Consider the following 22,583-nt stretch of genomic DNA (forward strand, 5'->3'; position numbering starts at 1 on the left):
ACCTTTAAATTTTTTGTGAGGATCATATTGCACTTAGATGTAAACTCTTGAGCCACTCTTCCTAGTGTTCAACTCAAACCTCTATAAGGGATATTGCTCATTCAACATATTGAATCCATATCATATTGTACAATAAGGATAGGTTTGCGCGAGATAAAACCTAGCTCGCTATGGTTGGCCCAAAGGTATATGTGACACCTTTGATAGGAAAATTCCTTCAATAAAAATGTGTGAGCTTTCATTCATTCAATTGATTATGGATTCCTATAGAGAAGCACGTTTCCTCCACGATTTGATTCTAGATTTACAATATCTTTACTTGTCACTTTTAAGGTGAGTTATGATGTCGACACCATGCCACTTTTCTAGACAATGAAATTCCTAGTGGCACTCCAAAAGGAACAAACGTGACTAAGGTAGGCAAAATAATCTACTTAGAACTAGAAAGGTCGAAGGTGAATATCTGGATTCTGGATATGTTTCTCGAGCTTTATAAATCTCGACAACACAAACTCTACCACATTCAAATTTTGATGGGTTGATCGAGAAAGAAGGGGCAAGTTGTCCATCGGCGACATTAAGATATGTTGGTAGTAGCGGTGACGTAGACGTTGCACAGCCCCTCACGCCATCGACCCTCTTTCGTGTCCCAACGTCGAGGTTGACTCGGATATCCAAAGGCATGTTCTTCCTCTTCATTTCCCTTTAATTGCTTCTTAACATCCATCACTTCCCTTCTCTGCCTTGCGATGCAGGATGTCCACTCGTACTTCTGCACCTACCTCATCATCGAGCTCGCCATAACTGGCTGCCTTGCTACTACAAAATCGCTCTTCCTCGATTGATATAAGCAGTGGACTCTTTCCTCCTCTCCTTTCTCTTATGTGCAGTGTACTACTAGAGCCTGCACTGCTGATGCTGTTCCTGCTCCTTCCTTGAATAGTTGCTGTGGGTCGGTACGCAAAAGAGGAGGACGAAGAAGAAGCCAGAAGAAGAAACAGCTAGAAGAAGTAAGAAGGCATGATTGAGCTTATGAGCTGATGATCAACGATGTAGATTTGGCTGACTCTCTCTCTCTCTCTGTGTCTGTCTGTCTGTCTGTGTTGTTGCAGTGGGCTGCATTCCCTCCTCGGACAAGGACCCAGACGATCACAATCACAGCGATGAGATGACGAATACCGCTCATCGACACAGTGATATCATGAGGAGTAAGAAGGCCGAGGAGGGCCGGCACGCCATCCCCGGCCCCATCAAAACCATCGTCGTCCTCGTCATGGAGAATCGCTCCTTCGACCACATGCTGGGCTGGCAGAAGGAGCTCCACCCGGAGATCGACGGCGTCACGGGCCGCGAGTCCAACCCCATCGACGGCCCGGGCGGCGCCGCGTCAGCCGCCACCCTAGTCCCCTTCTCCAAAGGCGCCAAATACGTGGTAGGCGATCCGGGCCACTCTTTCGAGGCGGTGCGGGTACAGGTGTTTGGCTCGGATGACGACACGTCAGCCGGGGGGCCGCCGCCGATGAATGGGTTCGCCAGGCAAGCCGAGACAATAGCCGAGGGCTTCTCGAGGACCGTGATGGCCGGGTTCGAACCCCGGCAGCTGCCCGTTTATACCTCTCTTATTGATGAATATGCGCTCATCGATCGATGGTTTGCCTCCGTCCCTTCATCCACCCAGCCCAACAGGCAATATGTCCACTCTGCCACCTCCCATGGCCTCATGACTACCACCTTCAATAGAGAGTTGCTCCGAGGCCTCCCCCAAGCCACCATCTTTGATAGCCTCTCCCTTGATGGCCTCTCCTTTGGCATCTACTTCCAAAGCCTCCCCTCCACCTTGTACTATCGCAGGCTCCGCCAGCTCAAGTACCTTGCCCACTTCCACCCCTTTGACCTCTCCTTCAAGAAGCATGCCCAAGAGGGCACCCTCCCCAACTATGTAGTCATCGAGCCCCGCTACTTTAACCATGAGATCCCTCCTGCCAATGATGACCATCCACCCCATGATGTTTCCCTAGGGCAAGCATTCATTAAGGAGGTTTATGAGACTCTCAGAGCTAGCCCTCAATGGGAAGAGATGCTACTACTCATCACTTACGATGAGCATGGAGGCTTTTATGATCATGTCCCCACTCCTACTGAAAATGTTCCAAACCCTGATGGCATTGATGGACCAGAGCCCTACTATTTCAAGTTTGATCGCTTGGGTGTTCGAGTGCCAACATTTCTGGTGTCCCCTTGGATTGACAAGGGAACGGGTGAGACTTCACAAATCTTTAATATTTTTGTACCTAAGTTGCATTTGGCTCCTTAATTTTCTCTAGGAAAAAAAAGGAGATATTGTTTACACATTTTTTAAATAAGAAAATGTACCAAATTACAAGTTCCATTATATTACTTAATTTTATGTTTTAATTTGGTAGTCATTCACACCCCAAATGGCCCTACACCATCCTCCCAATTTGAGCATTCTTCTATCCCAGCCACAGTCAAGAAATTATTTAATCTCTCATCAGACTTCCTCACAAAGCGAGATACATGGGCTGCAACATTTGAGCATATTATCACAAGAAGTACCCCAAGAACAGATTGTCCAGGTAACATGTTTCTAAATTATGTAACAATATATGATTGTCTTCGTATATAACATGTGGACACTTGTTTTCATGTGACAATATTATTCTCTATTCTTGTTTTTATGTTCGGCAATACCATTCTATTGAGGAGAGTAGGGAACCGTATGTTCATGATGAATACCCTAATTATCCCTACACGTATTGTACATGTGGGTAGTTGTTTTTTTGTGTGGGTTTGATTATAGCTTTAAAATACCCAATTCCTCTCTCATTAAAGAACAATGTTTACTAGTCTTGGATGTGGAAGATAGACATCCCATTATCATATAAAAGATGTAGGTCCAAAAAGTCTTTCTCATGTATGTACATATATATTTTGTTAATGAATTTTTACAACTTTACTTATGTTTAGTTATTTAAGTTTATATGAGTAGCTCATATTGACTTACTATTACATGTTTTGACCAGAAACCCTTCCAACTGTGACACACGATGATTCAGGAATTGTTGCTTTTGAGGGTGATGAGCGGGCATCAAACTTGTCAGAATTCCAAGAGGAACTAGTTCTCTTAGCTACACACTTGAAAGGTGATGAAAGAGTTGATGTCGTAAAAGGAATGAGTGTAAAGGAAGCTGCCATATATGTGGAAAGTGCATGGCAATCCTATATGGATATTTGCCATACAGCAAAGGAAGATGGAGTTGACATTTCATCAATCATTTGTGTCAAGGCATCTAGTACACCAAATGAGAAGTCAAGTTATCATGTTGAACAATGTTGATCATACTTATGATGCATTGTCACCTAATATTCAGCAAATTAACACCCATTCTTTCTTTAATAATGCAATAAGCACTTTTGTAAGAAAAGATTGTGTTTGTATTAGCAACTTGAGTGATGGGTTGATTCAACTTTGAGAAAACTATAGAGACCTTCCCCATCATAAAAACAATATTTTTAAAAAATTACTAAATTTCTCGAGATCAAACTAAAACTTATGTAAAGCAAATTTAGAGTAATAGTGCACACAAAAATATGTCTCTATCTATAAGAATACACTTGTTTGAGTTGTAAGGGCTACCCCTATAAGAAACATTTTCAAAAAGAAACTTTTAAGGCCAAAGCACTCTCTCGATATGTGTGAGGTGATATTAATAATGTTTATACGCATGATAGTAGGTAGAGAAAGGTACCATGAGGACACGTAGATCATGGGACATATTAAGATTACAAACATTGTATCAATGTCTTTCACATTTTTCTAGTCTTGTATAAGTTCTCTCCTCTTTTCTTTAAAGCATTTTTTCTCTATCTAGGAATAAACTTTTCACTTTTCATTGAGAGTGACCTTCTGCTTTCCTCCATCATACCATCCAATCTTTCCATTAGGTAATAAATCCATAACTCCTCTCATACATTTCAACTCCCCTCCTAGAGCTCTCTTCACACACACACACACACACACACACACACACACACACACACACACACACACACACACACACACACACACACACACACACACACACACACACACACACACACACACACACACACACACACACACACACACACACACACACACACACACACACACACACACACACACACACACACACACACACACACACACACACACACACACACACACACACACACACACACACACACACACACACACACACACACACACACACACACACACACACACACACACACACACACACACACACACACACACACACACACACACACACACACACACACACACACACACACACACACACACACACACACACACACACACACACACACACACACACACACACACACACACACACACACACACACACACACACACACACACACACACACACACACACACACACACACACACACACACACACACACACACACACACACACACACACACACACACACACACACACACACACACACACACACACACACACACACACACACACACACACACACACACACACACACACACACACACACACACACACACACACACACACACACACACACACACACACACACACACACACACACACACACACACACACACACACACACACACACACACACACACACACACACACACACACACACACACACACACACACACACACACACACACACACACACACACACACACACACACACACACACACACACACACACACACACACACACACACACACACATTTCAACTTTCCTCCTAGAGCTCTCTTGCTCCACACATGCACGCACACACGCATGCACACGTGCACACATACATTTCAACTTCCCTCCTAGAACTCTCTCTCTCTCTCTCCCCCCCCCCCCCCCCCCACACACACACACACATTATATGTATGTGAGTGTAATTGATTGTGACTAGGTTAAGGAGACTTAAATTGTCCCACCACCCACATCTTATGGTCCTTTTGTGTCGTTTTTATAAGCTCAATTTCTCTCAGATGTACCCAAAGTACAACAACAAACTTAAAAGTTGCAATTGAGGTGCAACTATTTCTTCTAGCTTGTAAGACAATCGTTGTTGAATTTATTTTGATTTTTAGCTTCAAGTTATTAGTTATTTTGATAGCCTTTTGTAGTAGATGTGGATGTAGTCTTGATATTTTGATAGCCTTTTTGTAGTAGATGTGGATGTAGTCTTGATATTTTGATAGCCTTTTGTAGCAGATGTGGATGTAGCCTTTTGAAGCAGATGTGGATGTAGCCTTTTGAAGTAGATGTGGATGTAGCCTTGATATTTTTTGTTTCTTTACGAAATTAAAAAAAAATCAACTCAATGTGAATCATTAATCAAGTAAACTCTTAGTTTTTCATGCAAAATATTAGCAAGTCTATTTGAGAATAAAATTAGCATGACAACAATAAAGGAATTAATACATTAGGACTAAGTAGAGGTGTTTGTTCTCAATACTAATGAAGGCTAACCAAGAGAGTTGGATTTACTTGGCAAGCACAAAACACATTAAAGATACTAGAGTGTTGTTCTTAAACTTGGAGGATAATAAAGATGCAATCTATATGTTATAAATCCCAATAGACTAGTTTGGTGATATTTTGAGAGGAAAATACAAGTTCTTGATCTTGTCTTTGAAGTAGAAAGAAGCATCTTCAACCCATGCAGAGCTTACCTTCCACTAACACCTAGTGAGACTTGCTCTTGATGTCAAAACATAAATATATTTCAACTAGAAAGATAAGGAAAGAAGAAAACATATCTTACATACTAAAATAAAATAGCAACACCCAATATAGACATTAAAAGAGTATTCTTATGATATGAATAATTAGATACATGGGGTGGAGTTTTAGGCTTAGTTTAGGAGTGCTACGTTATATAGATACGAAACTTTCCCAAATAACATAAGTATATTTGTATCAATAAACATTGCAATGGCTATATATAATACATTCTCACCCTTATATTGATAGAGAAATACTCTCTCTAAATAGATACTAGAGGAGAAAATGTAGGCATGAGATTAGTCATATCATCAAAGAGAGAATGATCCAATTTGGAGTAGATTAATATGGTAATGATGTATATAACTAGTTAGGAGCTATATGAGGCCATCTTTTATGTTTCCATTAATCAAAAGGAGGCGATCCTATATAGGTTGAGTGTCTATTCATAATAAGGAGAAGCTTACTAACTTTGATAATGATCATTATTTCTCAAACACCTTACCAAGCTCACTTAACATATTAAGCATGTACATCACTCCATCATGTGCTCTATCCCCATGCAACCCATGATCAAGTTTCATCACATGAAAATGTACAAAAGTTAGAACACTTAACTTTTATAACTTACCTTCTAGCTTAAACTCGCCATTTGTTAATGAAGCACCCTTTTAAGCAGAGGGATCCCCAAATTCCCTCATAATAGAAAATTCACACCTTGATCTGAATAGGTCAAGATGTAATGCTTGAAACTTGGCCTAAAAAATATTATAATTCACCTTAGCTATGGCAATGTCCTATTGGATAGCTGTAATTGCACTTAATGTATCCAAGATTGTGCAATCGTATCTTCTAACCTCTGCCATTGCTAGATGTATGTCCATGCAATCATAGTTGATGAGATCATCTAATGAGATTCAAGCACAACTCTTCATCCTTCATCTTCAAGTACTCTAGCACATTGGATAATACTAGATATTATACACCCTCTACCTCAATAGGCACCATGGACGTGAGATTGGGTTTGACTCTTGTGAGAAAGATGATGACACTATGAGAGCTAACTAGTATTCCTCTTCAAGATCAATAGGCTCTTCTACCATGAAAGTGATAGCAAAAGCCATTGAATGTGTATCTTCATCACTCTCCTCCTCTATGTGCACATCCAATTCAAGTAGGTAGATGGCCAAGGCAAAGTTGCACTCCACAAGGTCAAAGGGCATCATATTTACTACACTACCTATAAGTTTATGAAAGATCCAGTAAAGCATATTTCCTTAACAAAAACTTGAACTTGATGGCTCTCAAAATCAATTTAATTATCTTAACAATGTAGATAAATAAGTAGAAATGTAGCATAATGGATACATTTTGTAGTAGCAGAATTAATAGGAAAAGGATGATATTGAGCTAATGTTCAAAACATCAATTTGTCACAAAAATCTAAATCACCTAAAGAATCAGTGAGATAGTGACATGGGAGAGAAGTTTAGCTCTTATAATAGAAAATAGTAAAACTCACCAAAATAAGGATACTCTTTAAGCTAGATATTAGATTCCCTGTAACATTGTATTGCACTCACATATTGTATAAGTTAAATATTAGCAAATACATCAATACGAACCAAAAAATGGTTATCAAACCCAAAAGCTATAGCATTATGAAGTGAAAACTTACATATAGAAAATATGCACATGAGAAGATGGATGCTTTCCTCAAAGTTTGATTGCTGCAAGTAGAACGCAAGCAACAATTTAAGACCAATGCTAAAAATGCTCATTTCTCTCAAAGTTTGATTGTTGCAAGTAGAATACAAGCAACAATTTAAGACCAATGCTAAAAATGCTCATTTCTCTCAGAAATAACATCAAAACCTACTTAAAGACATCAAAAAGGAAAAATAGAGAGGGGGTGAGCCCCTTTTTTTCCCCCAAAATCTACTAATGCAAGTAGAAGAAATTGAAGAGGTAAGAAAAGTAATGTAAAGCTTTAACATAGAAAAAAGTTTATCAAAATAGAGAAGAGAGTGAAAGGATTCTGGTTCTCAACTTTTCAAGTCAAATTGAGTTTGTGGGAGGAAAAAACTAAAATTGAAAATGGCCAAAAAGGGGGGGGGGGGGGGGGGGTAATTGTACGAGGATAGAGATACTCAAAATTTGTGCACTATTTATTCCTCCTTTTTAAAATCCCTCACTTTTTTGTTTTTAAATAAAAACCCTAGATTTGGAGAGAGAAGATTCACCCTACATAGATGTCAATATCTTTCCTTGCTATTGGAAAATCCAAAAGGCCTATGTCTTAAACTATAATAGTTAAGTGCCTATTTTTTGGTCCATTTTCTTCTAGTTCATGTTTTATGGTAATCATAACTCATCATCGATAACTATTGGGTACAAGATTAGGCCATTATTGGATGGAACTTATATAGACCATATTGTAATACTTTGTACCTTCAAGACCCTTTCAGATGGTGAAATGATAAATGGATCACTGCCCTTCAAGTTCAACTTGCCTTTTCTCAAGGATTCTAACTTTGTAGGCAAGCTTAGAAGGGTTGAGTATGTGTGACAGAGAAAGTTATTTCACACAACTATAGGTGGTCTCGGTGAGTAGAGAACCTATTCTAAACTATTCTTGCTTTTTGATGAAGATGCAACAAACTCTAAGTTTTTCTCTTCTATATCAATATAGATATTAGATCTGTAAAAGGGTGAGTAGTAGCGGCCTGGGTAGTGCCTTAAAGCTAGTGTCAGGCCCGTTTTAGGTCCCTACAAGTGGTGCATTTTTTGAGAGCTACTAATAAGTGGTGGCTTTCGAATCTTGGCTATATGGGACCCATTATTTTTCTTAGTTTCTAATTGGGAACCGCCTTGAAGCGATGGATGATTGTTAGTGTAGTAATACACAGGTGGCTAGGCAAAGGTGCCATTACATGCAACACTACTAGCACTACCACATATCAAAGTAAGCCAGATGCTCACTAATCATCACATGGAGACACTCCTACCAAAACATCCATTACATATTGCCTACCTGCAAGCTGCTAGCAACCTCCTCAATCTGCCTCTTCCTAGGAAAAACAAGAGGAAAAACATCAATGAATGTTCAAAGAGAGGCTAAGAGACAAACAAGAATTGGAGCCATGAATAATGAGCTATATTTTTTCTCTTCTTCCATTGTTCATTCACTATGTAATTCATACAAGATTCTAAGTCTGAGTCACATATGCATTGCATGGAGATATGTTACTAATTGACTAGACACCTCTAACCTAAGTTAAGTCTGACCAACTTATTATTATTCCACACATGACTGATAATAGCTAGCTATAGCTGTACTCAGTAGAATTGGTTTACCACAGATGGGCTTGATTCTCAAAACTCTCCCTCAAGCTCAAGTCAACTGTTGTACTCCAAGTAGCTCCTTGGAGTAAACAAACTTATCTCTGCCAAGTGATTTGGTAAATATATTAGCTACCTGGTCTTCAATCTTCCCATGAAGTAGATCTATCTTCCCTAAAAGTGCCATTTTCCTAATGAAGTGATAATGAACTTCTATGTGCTCAAATCTAGCATGGTAAACTGGGTTGCTAGCCAACATCACACTACTTATGTTGTCATAATGTAATGTGACCTTCCTATCCATTTGTATACCCAAGTCATGTAATAGTTTCAAGACACAAACTTCTTTACATGTAGCTAAGGCTGTACCTCAATACTCTACTTCTGTGTGCTAGAGAGAGCAATTGTAGGTTGTTTTTTATTGCTCCAGTTGACCATACTACTTCCAAGTTTGAAAGCATAACCACTAGTTGATTATATGTCATAAGCACAGCCAACCCAATCAATGTCTGTATATCTTGTCAACTCAAGTGGCTTTCCAAACTCATAGAATAGCCCATAATCACAAGTACCCTCTACATATCGCATAATCCTCCTAACTATATCCAAATGAGATTTGCGTGGCTTTTGCATAAATTGACTAATCATCCCTATTGAATAATTGAGATCATGACAAGTTATGGTAAGATAGGTCAGGATGCGCACCATTTGCCTCTACATTGTAATATTCTCTATCTCATTGCCAAAGTTAACTCCAAGATTTACATTCTAATCTAGTGGTGTTTCCATGGGCTTACAATCCATCATTCCATAATTGATTAGCATATCATGTGCATATTGTTTCTATAGAAGAAAAAATCCTTTAGGTGTAAGTCACTACCTCAATGCTAAGAAAATATTTCAACTCTACCAAGTCTTTTACTTTGAGCTTGACTTACAAGATGGATTTAATTTCAGCAATACCATAGTCATCAAATAAAGTTCCCTTTTCAGCTTGCACACGTGATTTGGGTAATGAGGGTGTACATAACCCTTAGGTTGTTCCGTATACACTTCCTCAATCAAATCTCCATTCAAAAATACATTTTTGACATCTATTTGCCAAAGCTTCAATCCTTTAGATATCGCCAAAGTAATGATAATTCTTATACTGTTGCCATTTTTGCAAATGGGCTAAAAGTCTTCTCATAATCAAGACCACACTATTGCACATATCCTTTAGCAACCAGTTGTGGTTTTGTATCTCTCCAAAGATCCATCTACTTTGCATTTCACTTTGTAAACCTATTTACAGGCAATGGGTGTCTTGCCTTCAGGAAATCTAACCAAATCCCAAGTGTCATTTTTAGCCAATGTTGCATATTCCTCATCATCAATTCTCGTCACCAATTGCTTCATTGAACTTTTTAAGTTCTTTGTGACCCATCAATTTAGTCATGTAAGCAAAGTGTTTGACAGAATATCCATTGTAAATCATCCTATCAACAGAATTTTTAACTCTCTTCAAGCTTCTTAGTTGTGGTGTACTATGCGATTCCCTCTCATGAGATGGTACATATTGCCTTGCCTAACTCCAGGTGTAGTAATAGATGGTATACCAATTTCATTGTCAAGAAAGACACTTCCAGGTGACTCATAACTAGAAGTAAGTGGCTCAATAACATCAAACATTTTCCCTTTCCTTTATCTAATCTCTCCCTCATCGATATATCCATGTCAATTGGCATAGAACCATGATTGCAAGAGTGACGTGTCCATGGACTAATAGTAGAGAATGTGTCTCTTGTAGGCCCAATAACAATGGTATTATCCATAGTACACATTTTAGCATGAGTATCATCTATTGGTTCATATAAAACAACCACATTTTGACCACCATACCATGAAGCCAACTCATCAAACACTACATATATGCTAATCAATGTCTCATGGGTAATCTAATTGTAGCATTTGTAGGCTTTTCTATCCTATGCATAGCCAATAAAGATACACAGAGTAGCCTTCGAATCTACCTTATTCCTTTTCTCATTTGGCACATGTATGTAAGTAATACATCCAAAGACTTTACGATGGCTAATATCTACTTTGTGCCCATATAGTTTATCATACAGTGTAAGCTTATGAATACCAACTATAGGAGTTCTGTTTAAGACATATATTTCAATTACAACTACTTCAACACAATAATAGTTCAGTAAATTCTTTTCATTTAGCATGGATTTTGTAGCTTCCATAAGCAATCTATAATTTCTCTTTGCCACACCATTCTATTGTGGTGTATAACTATATGTAAGTTGCCTTTTAGTGCCATACTCAGCCAAGTGCATGTCAAATTCATGCGAGACATACTCACCCCCTCCATGAGATCTCAAGCATGAGATATAATATCCAAACTCACCCCCCTCCATGAGATCTCAAGCATGAGATATAATATCCAAACCCATCCCCTACGTGAGATCTCAAGCATGAGATATAATATTCAAACTCTTTTTCAACATGTGTTTTAAAATCCTTGAAAACGTAACTTTGTGCTTTAGAATGTACAACCAAGTATATTTGTTGAAATCATCAATAAATGAGACATAATGCCAGACATTTGAATGCACCAATGCAAGTGTTTAGTACTATTCTTTACATGTCTGATAAATGGAAGAATTGCTTGCTTCCCAAAGTGGCAAGTGGAGCATACATGCCCTAACTCCATATGCTTAAATTTTGGCAAACCAAGTACAATCTCCTTCTGATACATGGTTTTTAGTGGTTTTATTTTTACATGTCCAATGTGCTTATGCAAGATTTCCACTTCTCTAACTACTTGAGTGTTATGAGTAAACATGGCTACCTTTAACTCAAAAATAGTAGCATCCAAGGTAAATATGTTGCCATCCCTTCTGCCTTTAGCAAATAGCTTGTAGCCATTTCTATACTCTTCAATAAGACAAGCATCTCTATTAAATCTTACTTGTAGATTTTGCTCTCCAATATATAATAAATTCTTAGTGATAGATGGTACATGCAATACATCATTACAGACTCCCTTTCTTCCCATCATGCGTGACTAATGGTACAACACATGTATGCTTGATGTCATGCTACATATCATTGCCAGTATATACATAGCCACGAGGGCCTACAATCATCTGATCAAACCATTCTCCATGCAAGGTCATATGATTTGAGGCACCTGAGTTAATGTATCACTTTTCATCAGCCTTGCCTTGCTTAGGCATAGCCTTTGATACATATGTTATAGCAAATAGCCTATTTGACTAATCATCACTAGCATTGATGATGCATAATTACCATGCCATCTGCCTTTTACTCTCATATCAGCGTGCTCTTATGACAATATTTTGCTATATGTCCATACCTACCACAGTAGCATTAAGGATGCATAATTACCATGCCATCTACCTTTTTCTTTCATATCAGCTTGCTTTTATGACAAGCTTTTGCTATATGTCCATACTTGCCATAGTAATGACAATCTTTGTCTCTATTTGATTGATCATGAGACTACCAAGAACCACCTCTATCTCTAGGTTATCTCCCTCTGACTCTAAAAGATCATGATCCTCTTTGATCTTATGCATTTTGATTCTACCCAACATTTTTTTGCTACTATCCATAAGCATTTTGAGTGTCACCATGACCTTCAGAGATTCCATGAGCGCCCTACCACCTCTAACTCTTTGACTAGACTAAAAGATAGTATCTCTACTCTAAGAGGTACTTGAGCCTGTATTCGAACCAAGTTTGACTTCTTCATGCAAAATCAATGCAAGTAACTCATCCCAAGAGGGGTTTGGTCATACATAAATTGATATTTCAAAGGCTTTGTATTCCTTACCCAAGCCATTCAAAGTAACCACAATCATGTCATCATCCTTGACCTTGGACTTTGACCCAATAGAAGAAATTTGATCTGCAATGGTTTTTGCTTTTACCATTTTTTGACATGTTATTGAATTTATTCTTCAACTAAATTTTATGTGCATGAGTGGCATTGCCATATTTTTTCATAAGAATCTCCCATGCATCCTTTGGAGTTCGATAGTTAGTGATTTTCATGGCCATATCATCTGATATGCATAAGGAGAACCAATGCAAAACTTTACTAGCTCTTTCCATCCATTGATTGTGAGCTCTCTATTGCTCGAGAGTAGGTTTTCTATCTTGATTTAGCTTCATCTCTAGTACATGAATCCCAAAAACCTCTTCCAATCTCAGGAAGTTTTGCATTTTGAACTTCCATAGAGCAAAGTTCTTATTGTGAAGCTTCTCCCCCACAATTCGAGTGATATTATTAGTTCATATTGCATTAACATACACTATAAGATCCAGGCCATACACGATGTTCAAAGCAATGCAAATATTCATTAAAAAAAATTCCCGCATCCTCGCTAAAACCGTTGGTATAGGTGTCTTTATAAAATCATTGCAAATAGCGTCACTATTTGTGTCACTATTAGCATCACAAAAGCAATGCTAATAGTGATGCAAATATTGATGAAAATAGCGACCCTCTGTGATGCAGATAACAATGCATGTATAAATTAGTGACACAAACAATGACGATTACAAAGGAAAAAAAATTTGGTGGCAAAGCAACAAGCTACCCTACCACCCATAGCACCATGTGCTGTATAATATTTTGCAAGGCAATTACAAATTGGATACACAATCATCATCAAGATGGGTGCAAAAACTACTTAAAACCACAAGACTGGCAACTCATAAAATAAGTACAAGAATGGTGATGGCAACTCATAAAATTACATGGAACCATGGAGAGAAGAGGCAAAACAAACATGAAAATCAATCTGTAAATATCACAAAGTGCAATTTTATAGAAAGGATGATAAGTATATCTAAGGAATGCTACATGGAAGAGGCTTGCACAGATCATAGAACCAAAAAGAAAATAATGTGTGCTCCACGAATCCAAGCGTGTGCTATAGATCCTTGCCATCTGAAAGCTCATCCTGCCACAAAGGAGCATTGAACAAACTCTGCAAAATGAACAACCACACATTAGTCTACCATACATAATGCATCATTAAAAAAACTAGTGACTACAGACAAGAAAGAGGATTGACTTACTGGGCTACTACACACGTATAATCTATCAATAAGTGCAATGAGATCGTGTCTCTCTGCATATCGAGTCTCCAAACCTGAGGGATTGCAATTTATGATGGAGTGCTACAAAGAAAACAAAATAGCATTATTAGAAACAAGATTGTCAGTACAAGAGATATTCCAAATAAGTAAGCGAGAATAACCAAAAGAAAACTTACAAAGTCCTCCAAATAAGTCATGGAGAATCTGTGTCCTCCAATCATCGTGCCCTCGCTGCCTCCTGCTCTGTTTTTGCCGCCATCATCCTGGAGAATCTGTGGCCTCCTCCCTAAGTCTCTGCTAATCCTCTACGTCTAGCCATCGGGCTTTGAGGCGCCACTCATATGTAGATCCTATCATGCTATGATAGGAATGGAACCACTCTCGATAAGGGGTAACATGAAATGAAGCCCCTAAATCAATGAGCCAACATTGAGCATAGATGGATGAGCATCAGTCAATTGTGAAACATCAACAAAAGAAACTATAAGTATGTAATCATCACCAGATATAGTTTGCATGACATTACATCTATTCAATCTTAACTCTAGACTTACTAGGCACTACGCACTTTCCCTTTTCCTGATGCTTCTCATCACGCATTTTATGGCATTGTGGTCAAATATGATCCTACATCCCACAATAATTAATGATGGGCAACCTATGGGAGTGAGTAATCAGCTAGGCCATGTACCTATGAAGAAATCTGTTGAGATACTAGTATCAAACCTAATAGGGTTCAAACAGCTTATGTGCACAACTCCGAAATTGAAACAACTTGTTTGAAGTGGCGCCTAATAAGTTTATGTTATTGGATAGTCAATTGCAAGGTGTTTGGAGAAATTACAGAATGTGCTTAAGGAATATTCTCATGTGTTTGCTTGGAGCTATGCGGATTTGAAAGGCATGAAACCTAGATTGTGCCAACGTTATATTGATATTGAACTTGGTGCTAGACCTATACAGCAACATCAACGGCCCACAAATCCTAACTAAGCAGACAAAGTGCATGCTGAAATTACTAAATTATTAGATGTGGGTTTATCTATCCTGTTGCGTATAGTGAGTGGGTTTCACATATAGTCATTGTTCCTAAACATAACTCTAATAAAATTCGTATATGTGTGGATTATCACACATTGAATAAGCACACTCGTAAAGATCATTTTCCTTTTCCCTTCTCTGATCAATTATTAGATCAGGTGGTAGGACACCAATTATATTCTTTTATGGATGGGTTTAGTTGCTATAATCAAATTCTAATCAACCTTGAAGATCAGCCCAAAACTCTTTTCACCACAGAATGGGGGACTTTTGCCTATAAGGTAATGCCATTTGGTTTGTGTAATGCACCAACTACTTTTTAAAGAGCAATGATGGCAAATTTTCAAGATTTTCTTATTAAATGGATGGAAGTTTTATTAGATGACTTCTATGTACATGGTGATGAAGAAAATATGGTTGATTGATTGGAAGAAATATTCCAACATTGTGAGAGTACAGGAGTTTCTTTAAATCTAGAGAAGTGTGTTTTTGAGTTCACGGGGCATATTACTAGGCCACATAGTTTCAAGTGATGCTATTGCAATGGACATGGAAAAAGTACGAAAATTTGTTGATTTACCTACACCACAAAATTTGAAGCAATTACGAGGTTTTCTTGGTCATTTAAATTTCTATCGGCATTTTATTGAGTCATTTGCAACAATAGCTACACCTTTAACTGCCTTACTTAAGAAGAATCAACCTTATGATTGGGATTCAACATGCCAAGCTGCATTTGAGAAAATAAAATCTAAGTTGGTTGAAGGACCAATTTTGGTCTCACATGAGTGGTCTAAAGAGTTTCATATTCATGCTAATGCTTCTATGGATACAATGGAAGTGGTTCTATGCCAAGCAAATTATAAAAATATCGATCACCCAAATTATTATGCTAGTTGTAATTTAAGTGACGCCGAGAAAAATTATACAACAACTAAGAAAGAGTGTTATTGATGGCATTTGCTGTCATTAAGTTTAGACATTATTTGTTGGGGAATAAGTTTATTTTTTATGTGGATCATGAAGCACTAAAGTACTAATTAAATAAACCCGAACTTAGTGGCTGAGTTACTAGATGGATGTTGCTTTTTCAAGAATTTGATTTTGAAGTCATTACTTCTGCAGGTTGGTCACATGTTCTTGTGGAGCATATGTCTCGATTAATTACTAAACGATATAGAGAAAGGTGTAGATGATGACTTGATTGATGCTCAATTGTTTGAAGTTTCTATCACAATATCATGGTATGCTGATATTACTAATTTTCTTAGCACAGCTAAATATCCACCAACTACAACAAAGCATGAACACCGTCGTATTTTATTGCAATGATGGTCCTGTGTTTCGATGCCAGGCTATCTATATAAGTATTTTGCTCGTGAGAAAATTTATCGAAGGTGTGTTTGAGAAGATCCGGTACCATGGATTTTAACTGTGTTACATGATGAACCTTGTGGTGGCCATTTTGTAGGAGATTTGATAGCAAAGAAAGTGATTTTTGCTGAATATTGGTGGCCTACCTTATTTAAGGATGCATAAGAACATTGTAGGAAGTGTGATAAATATCAACATACTGGGAGACCGACTAAACTCTTTGCAATGCAGTTAACCCCCGTGTTAGCCCTTGTACCTTTTGAGAAGTGGGGTATTGATTTTGTCGATCCAATTGATCTACCTACATGATATTGTTCTAATAGGTAGATTTTGGTATGTACTGATTATGTAACCAAATGGGTGGAAGCTAAAGCACTCAAGACTAATTGGGGCAAGGATGTCGCTCTATTTCTTTACGAGAATATTATTACTCGCTTTGACTATCCACTAGAATTGGTTAGTGATTGTGGATCTTATTTTTTGAATAATTTAATTTTGGAATTAATGGATCTTTATAAAATTAAACATAGGATTTCTACCCCTTATTATCCTCATGCCAACAGTGCTTTCGAAGTTATCAATCATATTATTACTCACTTTGGCTGTCCACTAGAATTGGTTAGTGATTGTGGATCTCATTTTTTGAATAATTTAATTTTGGAATTAATGGATATTTATGAAATTGAACATCGGATTTCTACCCCTTATTATCCTTGTGCCAACAATACTGTCAAAGCTACTGATCATATTGTGATGGCAATTTTAACCAAAACAGTACTTGAGAATAGATGTGGTTGGAATGAGCGTTTACCGGAAGCACTTTGCGCATATCGGACTACTTACAAGGTAACAACTAATAATACATCTTTTAATTTGGTCTATGGGATTGAAGCTATATTTCCTATTGAGTTGGAAGTTTCTACTTTGTGTGTTGCATTATCTAATCGCCTTGGTGAGAGAGAATCTCTTACTAATCACTTGCGCAAGTTAGTCAAGCTGGATTAGGATCATATGTTTGCTTTATAATGTATAGAAGCTCGTTATAAACAAAGGAAAGCCTGACATGATAGACACTTGAAGCCTAAAGATTTTCAGAAGAATGTTTTAGTTTTATTGTACGATAGTCATCACTATAGATTTTCAAGGAAACTTCATATACGATGGTTAGGTCCATTTCAAGTTAAAGAAGTGTATGATAACGGTTCATGTGGATATTCAAGACTTAGAGGAAGTTCATGCACCTTTTTGAGTTAATGGTCTTCGTTTGAAACCTTTTATGAATTAGTTAAGAAGTTTGGGTTGAATGATATAGATAAATTATTAAGATGTTTTTCCTGCTTATTTTGGTGTTTTGTTTTATTTGTTGGGGGAAAATGTTCTTTATGGGATACAAATATGGAGATTTTGTGGATGGATGCCCTCAGACCTCATCTTGATGATGATAGTCCTGATCCTATGCATACAGGACCTTATAGCATTCCTAGTTTTCAGACACATAACAAGTTTTTGTATGCTTTGCGAGGTGAGGCATGTTGTGGTTGTCTTTTGTTTGCATTATCATCCACCATTTGGTTGTAGATCTTGTCAGTGGCATCTATTTATGCATGCTCAGTTTCTCTATTGGTAGTGTCACACTTATTTTCGATGCTATGGTACCACTGCCATGCAGGACGCTATAGGTTATACTTACTAGTGCCATGATTATGCTTGTGCCTTTTTTCCTAAGCGTGGCATTGGTCAATCTAGGGTGGGTAGAGAGTAGCAAGATTTTACTAGATATCGGTCTACTGTGTCTATCGCCTTTCTCCATCATATTATGACCTATAGACTAGTGTTAACTATCCTTGTTGGGATTTTATGTGTTGGTATATGGACGTGATTGAGAGTCATTCTTTAGATTGTTTACTGGTGGCACCTATGCTCTATTATGATGATGATGCCTCGGCTCCACTCCATGATATACTGGAGATTTCTAGTGATGCACCTGACGATGCTTCTGATATATTTGATGTGAGGGTGCTAGGGATTCCTCGGGATCATCTTGTATGTTGTGATTTGCCTGATGGATTTGATGTTGACTGTTTAGACGATTTTTGATTATGTTTGTTGTTTGTTTTAGAGGATTTATGGGACTGTGATGATTTTTATTTAGATTTTTTGTTTTCGTAGTTTGTTTAGTTTGTGTTTTGATTTACATGAATTTTTTAAAAAACTACTAATTAAAAAAACAAAAAAATATTCAAAAATGATTTACTTTTAATGTAAGGTTTTCTCTATTTTTTAGCTTTTCACACATTAGGTTAGTTAACGTTCACTCAATTAGATAGTTAGATGCACGCATGGTTGGATTTACCTTTCAGTGTAAGTTTTTTATTCAATTGGCTCTGGGAACCATGAAGTTATGTCACACTCTTATCAGGTGTTTCCTTACCTCCTTTTGTTTTGAATTTTTTGTTATTGTACATTTTCTTTTTAGTAGTTTCGTTTTGTTATGATAAGAATGTTGTACTTATGAGTGTTAAGTTCTAAGGCGAGGGGGTTCCTGACTCATGCATGACTACATATTTTCCAGTTTGAACTGGCTGATTAGAAACTCATTATTAGAGTATATCCACTATGGATTTGTCTCATTTCTTGATTCAATTTGTTGATTAACAAACTATCTCTCCATGAAATTTTGACCGGTTTGTCTGTGATGAACTTACTTCTATTGAGCCTTGTGAGCTTAGCTTGGATATTAGCTGATTGGTTAGTATAGCTCTCCTGATTAAGTTTCTTGAGGAGGATTGTTGAGCTAAAATATTTGAATGCTCAATGTTGAATAGTGATTGCGTAAGTATTGTTTAAAAAAATACTCAAAATATACTTAACCCAACAAACTCAAGACTTGGAAAAATAAAAGAGAAAGCCATAGAAATAATGAAAGAAAAAACTCTCAAAAGAAGATATCCATTGCCTCTAAGGTCGTGGTAGGCTATAAGGATTTCCTTGATGGGTGCATCCGATGCCTTGCATCTCTTTGGGGGCCTCTTGTTCCCATTGTATGTGGAGAGTGTACCATTTCTATAGGAAATTGGATTTGGATTCATTTAGCTTTTTCAGCTCATCAACTTCATTGGGTGACATTAGAACTTTGTTTTTCTTGAAGGATCTGATTAATTCTTGATACAAGGCTTGCTCTTGGGCAACTCTTTTGAAATCATGGGAGTTTTTGTGAATATGAATTCAAATTCCTCCCAAGAACAAGGCAAAGAGCATGCATCATTTGCTATTTGTTTTTGTCAAGCATGCTTAGGTTCAAAGATTCATAACTTCTAGCAAACAGTGTGAAGGTTGAGTCCAATCGAATGATACAAGTCACTAAGTTATCTCTCATGTTCATGGCCATATCGCATGCCAATTTGTGAATGGAGCAGCATTGATAAGATGGTTTAAGGTCTATGGTGGTGTGGTTGGGGTTTGACTCAACTAGACTACTTAGCTATGGCTACCTCTGCTATGAGGTGGTCATTGGAATGTTTGTTATCTATCGCCTATGATTTAGCTTGTGGTTTAGGGGACATGTGGTTCTCTATTTGTGTAGTGGATGGTGCACCAAAGGTATTAGGGCAAGACCTACTGGTAGTGGGTCTAACTTTTGGGTGATAGACCCATTGAATGTTCATGGGTTGACCTTTTTTTTGCTCGCTTTAGGCTTTACCTTTTGGTGGCTTATAGTTGGGTACATGTATGTTGGTTGGGAGGTTGTGATGGATGGGAAAGTGTGCTATTTATGGATTTAGGAAATCACACCAAGATGTTGCCATCATTGAAGCCTTGCGCACACAATAGGGCTTTTGGCACCCATCGCAATTTGGTCCTTTGCCTATTCATGTAATTCCAACTTTTTCTTTTAGGTCTAGTGTATCGGACACGAGAGTTATGAGATCTTGTGGATGTGCCCTTGGTAGGATATTATTTACGTTTGGGAACTCACTTGGTTATTTGGATTGTAGCTTTAGTTGGGGATTCAAAGTGTGGTAAGTATTTTACACTAGGCGTTTGTGCAGGTTCACTATCCCCTCCTTAGGGTTGACACTAGGTTTAACTATTGGTAGTGTTGTGGACTTTGGCAAAGCCACAGTACCCTTGCTGAAAGTCATGACTATCCTAACATTACCAATGGCAAGGTGGATGCATTGAGAGTCATAGTCAACATTGTAGTGAGCTTGCTTCTTGAAAGCACAACCCAAAAGTGATTCCTTGCCAACAACTTTTTTGTTAGGCAGTACATAAAAGATGATTGGGAGGCTCTCAATCTTGATAGAAACCACTATCGTGCACTTTCCTAGTAGTGGATAGGACGGCCCCCCAAATGGACTGAGTTTGGCATTAGTCACTTGCACTTGGGGCTAACCAATGAGGGTCCAATGATCATATGTGAGGATGTTATTGTTAGCTCCCTCGTTGATTAATGCATCAAAGGTGTGTGCCTTTTGGGCAGTTACTATTATGCGCAAAAATTAGGATGGTGCTACTGTTTCTTCATCATCATCCTCTATGCTTGCGATAGTTGCCACTCTAACATTCATAGGTGGTGTTATCATTGGAGGCTCATGTAGTGGGTGTGATGGAGGGTAGTACTTCTTGATGCAACTACCATTAAAAAAGCCTATACACTATCCTTCTAGGGTTTTGAGCTCCATGTTTCCTATTCTACTAATGTTATGAACTTTGAAAGTTCCCAATCCCCTGAACTTCATCTTTTGTTTGTGACCCTTTATAGAGTACAACAACACTTAGTCTCCTTCTTCAAAGTTGCATTGTTTGATACACTTGTTAAACCAACTCTTGCATCATGCCTTCTCAAAAATTGTGGTATGTGTTGCAATGAGCCAGGTTTCAAATAGGCATTCTAGTTCTACTAGGTAGTTTTTCCATGATTCCTTGCCATCCCTTCTCTCTTGGATCACTATTCTCAAGCTTGGAACAAGGAACTCAATTGGTAAGATTGCTTTGGTTCCATAGGCCAGCTTGAATGCTATGTCCTATGGCCGTTTTATAGGCCAAACAATGAGCATGATTAGATACATATTCTTGTAAACATTGACCTATCGTTCTTTGGTGACACAAAAGAATACAAGAAGATGGTTAAGGAAGCAAGCAATCCAAACATGAATCAAATTTTAAAAGAACCCTTACCTAGTATATCTTTTAAATGATAGTAAATAGTGTAGATAATGGAGAAACTTCTAGCATGAGTTTCCAAGTATTAACAAGCAAGCTAGAACTAATTAAGATTCTAGAATTTCTTAGAGAATCCTTAAGAAACAATCCTACAATAGCACTAGAACCCTAAAAAAACTTACGTGCTGTAGTGTATCTAGTAAAGTATCCTCCAAAAATTCTACCATGAGCTTCTATAAGCACATCATGCATCTCATGCTCATAGACACATCTCCTCAATAGTGCATCATGTCCTAATTGGTAGAGTTGGCCAGCAATCAATTGATAGGATTGAATCTTTAAAATGAGACATTTTAGCCTACCCTTCTCAATTAGACATTTAGGTAGTCCATGTTCTAGGATGTGGACTACGTCATTTGCCTAATAAGGTATAGGATCTGCTCTAAATAAATCTCTTTTGCTAGACATTCTAAACAGATATGTGTCAGGTAGGTCATCTACAATACCTTGTCAAGTTGCTTCTATTATGGTTATGCGAGACATATAGTCTACCATGTAATGTTGTTTGCCCTTGTGTACTACCATAGAGAAATTAAATTCTAATAACACAAGCAAACATCGAGCAATGTATCCTATTGTGCACATTTTGTTCACAAGATGAAGCAATGCTTGATGATTAACAAAGAAAGTAAAGGGTGTAGCTAGAAGGTAATGTCAAAATTTCTTAACAGCAAATA

At 37.8% G+C, this 22,583-nt stretch overlaps 1 protein-coding gene across 2 annotated transcripts; it reads left to right on the plus strand.

Moving 5' to 3' along the window:
* Nucleotides 1-539: 539 nt before the first annotated feature.
* LOC148032123 (non-specific phospholipase C1-like) lies at nt 540-3,643 on the plus strand. Of its 2 annotated transcripts, none has more exons than XM_087682751.1 (5): nt 540-680; nt 756-1,010; nt 1,113-2,258; nt 2,424-2,597; nt 3,045-3,643. In XM_087682751.1, coding segments are annotated over exons 2-5 (1,635 nt in total). In that variant the 5' UTR covers nt 540-680; nt 756-1,009; the 3' UTR covers nt 3,359-3,643. The 2 variants fall into 2 exon arrangements, with proteins under 2 accessions (XP_087538877.1, XP_087538878.1); XM_087682752.1 differs by having other exon boundaries at nt 547-660.
* Nucleotides 3,644-22,583: the final 18,940 nt, after the last annotated feature.

The sequence above is a fragment of the Lygodium microphyllum genome, chromosome 8 (genome assembly GCF_053477565.2).
Source record: "Lygodium microphyllum isolate KBCC chromosome 8, Lygodium_microphyllum_v1.1.10, whole genome shotgun sequence".
Classification (NCBI taxonomy): domain Eukaryota; kingdom Viridiplantae; phylum Streptophyta; class Polypodiopsida; order Schizaeales; family Lygodiaceae; genus Lygodium; species Lygodium microphyllum.

Bases quoted from the DNA above. Each gene is read 5' to 3' on its own strand.
- LOC148032123 (XM_087682751.1), top strand. The intron at 2,259-2,423 runs GTGAGACTTCAC...TTAATTTGGTAG, and splicing joins TTGGATTGACAAGGGAACGG to TCATTCACACCCCAAATGGC. The intron at 2,598-3,044 runs GTAACATGTTTC...TGTTTTGACCAG, and splicing joins CCCAAGAACAGATTGTCCAG to AAACCCTTCCAACTGTGACA.